The sequence below is a fragment of the Girardinichthys multiradiatus genome, chromosome 11 (assembly GCF_021462225.1).
Source record: "Girardinichthys multiradiatus isolate DD_20200921_A chromosome 11, DD_fGirMul_XY1, whole genome shotgun sequence".
Lineage (NCBI taxonomy): Eukaryota > Metazoa > Chordata > Actinopteri > Cyprinodontiformes > Goodeidae > Girardinichthys > Girardinichthys multiradiatus.
In genome coordinates, this window is record NC_061804.1 from 22,848,337 (window position 1) to 22,856,438 (window position 8,102).

General features: G+C 40.6%; 1 protein-coding gene across 1 annotated transcript; it reads left to right on the plus strand.

Moving 5' to 3' along the window:
• On the plus strand, positions 1-2,874 carry sod1 (superoxide dismutase 1, soluble). The gene is made up of 5 exons (XM_047378229.1): positions 1-148; positions 1,875-1,971; positions 2,103-2,172; positions 2,308-2,425; positions 2,515-2,874. The coding sequence occupies exons 1-5, from the start codon at positions 77-79 to the stop codon at positions 2,620-2,622; spliced, it is 465 nt and encodes a 154-aa protein (XP_047234185.1). The 5' UTR covers positions 1-76; the 3' UTR covers positions 2,623-2,874.
• The last annotated feature ends 5,228 nt before the right edge of the window (positions 2,875-8,102 follow it).

Below are 8,102 nucleotides of genomic sequence, written 5' to 3' on the forward strand. Positions count from 1 at the left end.
TACGTTCTTTGACGCAGCGTGTGTTCAGTTGGTCGTTTCCTTGGGATAAGTTTGGCGAGGCCTGACAGTTGCAAAGATGGTGCTGAAAGCCGTGTGTGTGCTGAAAGGAGATGGAGAAACCAGTGGGACGGTTTATTTTGCGCAAGAGGTAAGTTGTGCTACGTTGCACGACAATTATAAAGGTATTAGCCTAAAAGACAGAAATATATTGAACTATGATTTCGTCGGGTGCTTTAGCTGTAGTGCTAAGGAAGTTAACCTGCGTTCGCATGCTAGTTTATGCGCAGGTTTTATGGAGACACATCCAGCTTTTTTTTCTTTTTTCTACTTTGTCCCATGCTTAATTTAAGTCGTAATTCAAAGACATTTGTCTATTCGCTGCAGATTTGCATGCGTTGCACAGCGCTAACTCGATGCAAATTAGCTTCTGAGCGTGCGTTGCAAAGCAAACCGTGAAGTGCACACATTAGTAGCTGCTAGTTTGCACTTTTTATTCTATGCAACGCTTAGTTACCCAGGTATTATCGCTGAAATTAAAGGCTTGCCTTTCCACCCGCAACCTTTGAACATTTGCGGCCGCGGGATGGTAATTATTTACGGGGCAAACGCCTGTTGCGTAATTTCGACACCAGAAAACTCCCCCGTTACCAGTGATTTTCTTTAAAAAATTTTCTTCTTATTCACACCCAAGTCGCTGGTAACGTTGTTTAACTACTACACGATAAATTGCACATAGCCACGTTAAAATAGTACTGCTTGCTTGACCCCCTCACAGCTAGGTGTTATGAAAGTAAAGCTAACGTTTTGCTGAGTCATTCATGGGTCAGGTCGCCACTTCGTACCTCCTTTTTGTACCAACGCGTTTTTATTTCGTTAAAAGTGTAAATTTCAATTGTGTATATTAAATATTACACCCTAAAGTTTTGACTGTGCAATATATGTCATCGTGTACCTATTAATACATTCATGTGCAGCGCTGCTGTGCATAATATGGATGTTGTCTAGTCCTCACCTGGTCAGTTTGGTTAATATCTCCTGTTAACTTTATGCCTGATTGTATGTCTTTAAGATTATACTGCTTATTTGTTCAGTTTGCTACGGAAGTGTTGCAGCCAGGATCTTATTTCAGTCTTGTACACTTTTCACTTTGCGTTTTAAGAATTCTGATTCTTTTATTTATTTTGGTTCTGATCCAGATTTGGGCCATGCTGGTGTAGATTCTGTCATCCAGGACATGATGATTGTGACAGATTTGGGCCAATTTGCACAAATTAAATCTGAGATTATGACTTCTGATCAAAATTAGAATAACTCTGAGCAGGTTCCTGTTGGTAATTCATTGATTGGAGTTGTAGAGTTGTAGAAATGTGTTCCCTTGGCATAGACCGAGTAGATTACGACATATTTGCTTTTAATTGTCCGCCTTAAAAGCGGATACTGAACGCTCACCTGCCGGGAACGGGTTTTACGCATCGTCTGTATGAATCATCCCCAAAGTCATAATTAATGACTGGAGGAAATCAACTGTTCCTCAGAAGGAGGGTTTGCTACCAAGTCCCTTAGAAAACCTTTTAACAGTACATATAATAAACTGAATTTGACTGCAGTGTTTTTAAAACTAGAATCAAATTAGAACATATTTAATAAACGATGTCTTTCTATGATTGAATTTATTTCACTTTTTATATGAACTTAAGCTGTTTTTCTTATGTGTCTTGAGAAATTGCACTAATATTAATAAACTGAATTATAATCTGTGTAAATAGATGCTAGAAAACATTTTTCCCCCCATAATTATTTAGAGGACTGCTTTGTGTTTAATTAAACCTTGCTGCCTGACTCTGACAGCTCTTTTGTTGCTGTTCAATCCCCAGAATGAGTTGGACCCAGTGAAGGTTAGTGGAGCAATCAGCGGCCTCACGCCTGGTCTTCATGGTTTCCATGTCCATGCTTTTGGAGACAATACAAATGGTGAGCACTTTTTAAAAAAACATTTTTTTTAATCATTTAGTCATTTTTGTCAAGTTGGCCTAAATGTTCAGATTTGCTTGCCATAGGGTATCTAAAGCATTACATTTTTTTTTTTTTTTCCACATTTCCAGGGTGCATCAGTGCAGGGCCTCACTACAATCCCTTCGCCAAGAACCACGGTGGTCCTACTGATGAACAAAGGTAAGGTAATAAGGAGACAAGCTTTGCAACGTTAAATTAAATTTGCGTGCCTGGTAAAGGAATAGATATATTTATTGTAGGATAAAAAAAAAATCTAGTACACTTTTTAAATGAGTGAAATTTTTATTCTCTCAGGCATGTCGGAGACTTGGGGAATGTGACTGCAGGAGACAATAATGTAGCCGAGATCAACATCACAGACCGTTTTCTCAAGCTCTCAGGGCCCAACTCCATTATTGGCAGAACTATGGTGGTAAGTCATTTTTATCTGTTTATTTTATATTGACACAAATATTTTTCCTTCTAGTTACACAGATTCTGGAAATCTGTTTGTTTTGTAAGATCCATGAGAAGGCTGATGATCTTGGAAAAGGAGGAAATGAAGAGAGCCTCAAGACAGGAAATGCTGGTGGACGCCTGGCCTGTGGTGTTATTGGCATCGCCCAGTAAATCTAGTACAATCTGACACAAGATGGATCACTGAAGTTTTTCCCTCCCAAGGCACTTAATAAGACCAACATAGCTACTTAATGTAACATTGTACCGTTCAGTACTCGGTGGGCTTGTTTTGCTAGTTTAGCCATTGTCTGCCCTGTCCGTTCCTAATGAAAGTTGTTTAAATGGGGCTAGTCTGCCAAAATGGTAACGCACAAGTCATTTATAAATGTATACTATTGGAGAGTAAATGAATATTTCTTCAGAGTCATGTTTGCTATCGTCTTTTATTTTCCGTGTTTAAGATCATGGTTATAGAATTGATGCACTTGTTTTTTGCATATAGCCCATAAAACCTGTACTGCAGTCCATTCATCAGTGACTGTTCAACACAGTTCCTGCTGCTGTTACACTTCAAAATATTTTTAGTTGCCAGTTCGTTTGGATTTTATATTGTCCTGTGGTCCCGGTTGCTGTAACATGGAGTTCTTTGAAAAATTGCCTTTCTTAAATCATTTCGATGTCTATTTTATAAATTTGTTCTCACTGAAAACGGCACTTATTTTGGTATCTCGGCAAACAAAAATGTCGACTTCAGTGAAGTGCTTAAGGTGCGGAGTATTATTTCTTCCTTTCTGCACTTTAGGGTAACCTAAGTAGGATTGGATGACCCTGGGGGAAAATATGATCTTGAGGAGCTCTATGTGGGATATTGACTCATGAGGTAACAAACACCTTCAGGAAGGAAACAAGCCTTACTTTGCTGTTTCTGTGCTCTAGTATAATTGCCAAATTGTAGACGTGAACAAGTTGCAATCATTATTCTCTTAATTATCCCTCAAAGACCATTTCCAGAGGGATTCTGACAAAACCTGGAGCAACTCGTGTTAAAGTTAATTTTCCTCTAGATGGCGTTGCTTAACCTAATAATTAAAACCACAGCAATTATATGAAGAACCTTTTTGTCGTCATCTGTAATAATAATAAAATGCTGTGTGGAAGAATATATATTTTATACATTGTTCCAGCAAACTATGCGTATCAGAAGCTAAGATGTCCACAAAATACAAATTACTGTCACCCATAAACAAAACAATTCTATGAAAGCTTAGGTCATTTTCTAACACATTGTGAGTGGAAATTTCAGGTTTATTCTTAAAACCTGTTTCTCAGCCATTCTGTGAACCAAACAACTGACCACTGCTGGAACCAAAACACACACAGTAACATGCATCAATGCATACAAACTTTATACCCATCACTTCTTTGAAATAGCTGGTGCATGACAGCTGAAACCATCTTCTTGGAAAACCTTCTACTTTGCACATGAATGGTGGCTGCCAGGGAACCGAAATGGCTCTGTGATCTTTTTCAAGAGAAATTAAAGATAAAGAACCCTTTTGTGTAGGTTGATCTGCTTTTGGAGCAATCTAGAGATAAGTTGCTGTCCCTCTAAAAAGCTAGAAAACAAATATAAAATGGTATGTGTCAAAAACATCTTGAAATATATTTGGCAGGGCTTTACGTTTAAAGACAGAAATACCCTAGATCAGCTTTTAAATGCAAAACAAATATCTATCTTTTTAGTAAAGTGAAAGTCAATGTTTTTGCCAATTCTAGTGCTTCACTAATGGTGGCCAAATGTTGCTTCTAAAATGAACATATTGTTTGTCTTGAAATAAAAGAGAATCTTCTTGTGTGTCGGGTACCTCCAGTGATGGAGTCTCTGGTCAGGAACTGGGAACCAGGTCAAAACTGAGGGGAAATAGGTGTATTTGTGTTGACGGATGCAGCCGGCGAAGGAAAAAGATGGGCCGACAGCAAAAGCAGGTAAAAATAGCCCAGGAGTGAAGGTGATGAATAATAGAGACTACAACTGTGGCTGACAGTGAGGCAAAGAGAGCAGGACCGCAGTCAAACAAAACCTAATATAAAGCGTGGGTTATAATGGAAATGTGTAGAGGAGAATAAAACGAGAAATGGACAGGAACTGCAGCTTTCCATTGGGAGAAGAGTTTTTTTCTTCAGCCCTAGATTTTCCTGAGTTTTTTTTTTTATCTTTTATTTTAAGATGCAAGTTTTAACTTTGCTATTTTTTGTACATGTTATATTCTTAGAGAAAATCCTTTGGATGTCATCTTAAGGAAGCCGTAGAAAGCTGAACAAACTGGGTTTGTAGATGCCTTAGAGGATAAATGTCACTGGGCGAAATAAGCAAATAGATGCAAATACCTCCTGAAAACTAATGTTTTCACATAGGCTTTTAACTCGAGTGCAGTTTTAGTTCCAAATTACCTGTTTGGCTAGTGTTGCTGTACTTTTAACATTTTAACCTATTTTTGTTGTTTTTGTTGGTTTTAGGCGTGTTTTCTAAACTGATCATTTGTGTTTTTACCCCTTTATGAAGCACTTTGGTCATTGTTGTTAAATTTCAATTCAGTTTATTTATATAGCGCCAATTCACAACACATGTTGTCTCAAGGCACTTCACAAAAGTCATCTACATACATTCCAGTTAATCCTAATCATGGAACAGTGCAGTCAGATTCAGTTATTCAAATTGGATAAAAAAAATTTATATCTAAGAAAAATCAGCAGATTGCATCGAGTCAGAGACTTGTAGCAGTCACTCCTCCTGGATGAGCATGTAGCGACAGTGGACAGTCACTGGCGTTGACTTTGCAGCAATCCCTCAAGGAGTCCTTTCTATGGGAAGGAAAAGTAAATGTTAATGGATGTAGCTCCTTTAGTTGTTTCATCTAGAAAGAAAGAACAGATAAACTCCAGTTTTCAAGGTTAGAGTCTGAAAAAGAGCACATATAATTAGTTACAGTAAAGCTCAGTCAATTTCCATGTCTAGGAGAGAGAAAGGGTTAAACACTGAAAGACAGGTCCATGTGGATCATCGGTAGAGGGTGAGCATTAAGTTGTTGCCAGCAGAAGCTTGGACAATGCCCCTCTCCAGAAAGGTGTCACAGGTAGACACAGAGTCAGGCCAGGTGTAGCTACTAGGAAGAGAAGAGAGGGAACATAAAGTTAAAAGCTGAAGTAACAGCAAATATTGCAAAATTGGAGAGTAGTGTGAGAATGTAGTGAAGAGGGTGAAAGTGGTAATTATGTCCTCCAGCAGCCTAAGCCAATAGGAGCATAACTACAGAGATAGCTCAGGATAACCTAAGCCACTCTAACTATAAGCTTTATCAAAAAGGAAAGTTTTAAGCCTAGCCTTAAAAGTAGACAGGGTGTCTCAATTCAATTCAAAGATACTTTATTGATCCCCGAGGGGAAATTAGAATTCCAGTACAACCCATCCAAACATACATCATGACACAAGACAAGGGGGGGACGGGTCACCGAGGCTTTGCTGCCCACTCACAGGCGCTGCCCTTGTTAGATGAGAAAAGAGGCCACATTAGGTAAGTAGAGGAAAAAAATCATATTTCACACTTTATCCTTAGCAGGATACAGTTTGAGATTGCAAAAAACCTCAGCACAAAGAAGCAACAAGTTTACAAAACATCATGCCGGGAACGGTGAAGGTGGTGTGAGGGGTGCATATGTTTATCTTGAGCATGTGTGTGTGTGCAAGTGTGTGCAAGTAAGTCCATGAAGCACTGTCCCAGAGGCCATTGTCCTTGATGGTTCGTTGGAATGTTCATCAACCGGCCACAAAGTTCTGAGCAGGTCCACAGATGTCCTCAGGGAAGGGAGGGGGCAGAGGGAGCAGAGCGTCATGTTTACATAACTTCCAGGAGAGGTTAAAGATAGCCAGCCATCAAGGCCGTGCAGGGGAGCCAGATTCAGAGAACAATTATTTGGGTTAGGCTGACTCTTAATTTTCTGTCAGCCTTGAGAGTCTCGCTGGTGCTTCTCAAAGGCAAATCCAAACAGCCAAATTCCTGGTCTTTCGCCAGATCCGAGCAAACAACTTTCTCCAAGATTTATCCCATTTCACCCCTGAGTCCAGGAACCGCAACCTGCCTGCGATCCTTTGTAAGGATCACATCCAGTCTGCGATTCAGCTCACATGACATCTCAGTCTGAGTGTTGATCGCCCTGAAGATCCCATCACACATGCCAGGCAGCCTCACAATTGCCAGAACAGCTGCTGACATTCTCCGAATTTCTCGATATGCCAGGTAACCGCTGACTCCAAAACGCAGAAATCCTGATATCAAACATCCTCATGGACTAAAACTGGGAGCTGGTTCCACAGGAGAGGAGCCTGATAACTAAAGGATCTGCCTCCCATTCTAGTTCTAGAGACTCTAGGAACCACCAGAAAACCTGCAGTCTGAGAACGAAGTGCTCTGTTAGGAACATATGGAACAATCAGATCTCTGATGTATGATGGAGCTAGATCATTAAGGGCTTTACAGGTCCTTCCCAAAATATTAGCATATGGTGATAAAGTTCATTATTTTCCATAATGTCATGATGAAAATTTAACATTCATATATTTTAGATTCATTGCACACTAACTGAAATATTTCAGGTATTTTATTGTCTTAATACGGATGATTGTGGCATACAGCTCATAAAAACCCAAAATTCCTATCTCACAAAATTAGCATATTTCATCCGACCAATAAAAGAAAAGTGTTTTTAATACAAAAAACGTCAACCTTCAAATAATCATGTACAGTTATGCACTCAATACTTGGTCGGGAATCCTTTTGCAGAAATGACTGCTTCAATGCGGCGTGGCATGGAGGCAATCAGCCTGTGGCACTGCTGAGGTCTTATGGAGGCCCAGGATGCTTCGATAGCGGCCTTTAGCTCATCCAGAGTGTTGGGTCTTGAGTCTCTCAACGTTCTCTTCGCAATATCCCACAGATTCTCTATGGGGTTCAGGTCAGGAGAGTTGGCAGGCCAATTGAACACAGTGATACCATGGTCAGTAAACCATTTACCAGTGGTTTTGGCACTGTGAGCAGGTGCCAGGTCGTGCTGAAAAATGAAATCTTCATCTCCATAAAGCTTTTCAGCAGATGGAAGCATGAAGTGCTCCAAAATCTCCTGATAGCTAGCTGCATTGACCCTGCCCTTGATAAAACACAGTGGACCAAAACCAGCAGCTGACACGGCACCCCAGACCATCACTGACTGTGGGTACTTGACATTGGACTTCTGGCATTTTGGCATTTCCTTCTCCCCAGTCTTCCTCCAGACTCTGGCACCTTGATTTCCGAATGACATGCAGAATTTGCTTTCATCCGAAAAAAGTACTTTGGACCACTGAGCAACAGTCCAGTGCTGCTTCTCTGTAGCCCAGGTCAAGCGCTTTTGCCACTGTTTCTGGTTCAAAAGTGGCTTGACCTGGGGAATGCGGCACCTGTAGCCCATTTCCTGCACACGCCTGTGCACGGTGGCTCTGGATGTTTCTACTCCAGACTCAGTCCACTGCTTCCGCAGGTCCCCCAAGGTCTGGAATCGGCCCTTCTCCACAATCTTCCTCAGGGTCCGGTCACCTCTTCTCGTTGTGCAGCGTTTTC

Excerpts from the sequence above, each read along its gene's own strand:
- sod1 (XM_047378229.1), top strand. The coding sequence starts at position 77 with ATGGTGCTGAAAGCCGTGTGTGTGCTGAAAGGAGATGGAGAAACCAGT. Across the intron at positions 149-1,874 it reads CGGTTTATTTTGCGCAAGAG|AATGAGTTGGACCCAGTGAA; the intron begins GTAAGTTGTGCT and ends TTCAATCCCCAG. Across the intron at positions 1,972-2,102 it reads TTTTGGAGACAATACAAATG|GGTGCATCAGTGCAGGGCCT; the intron begins GTGAGCACTTTT and ends CCACATTTCCAG.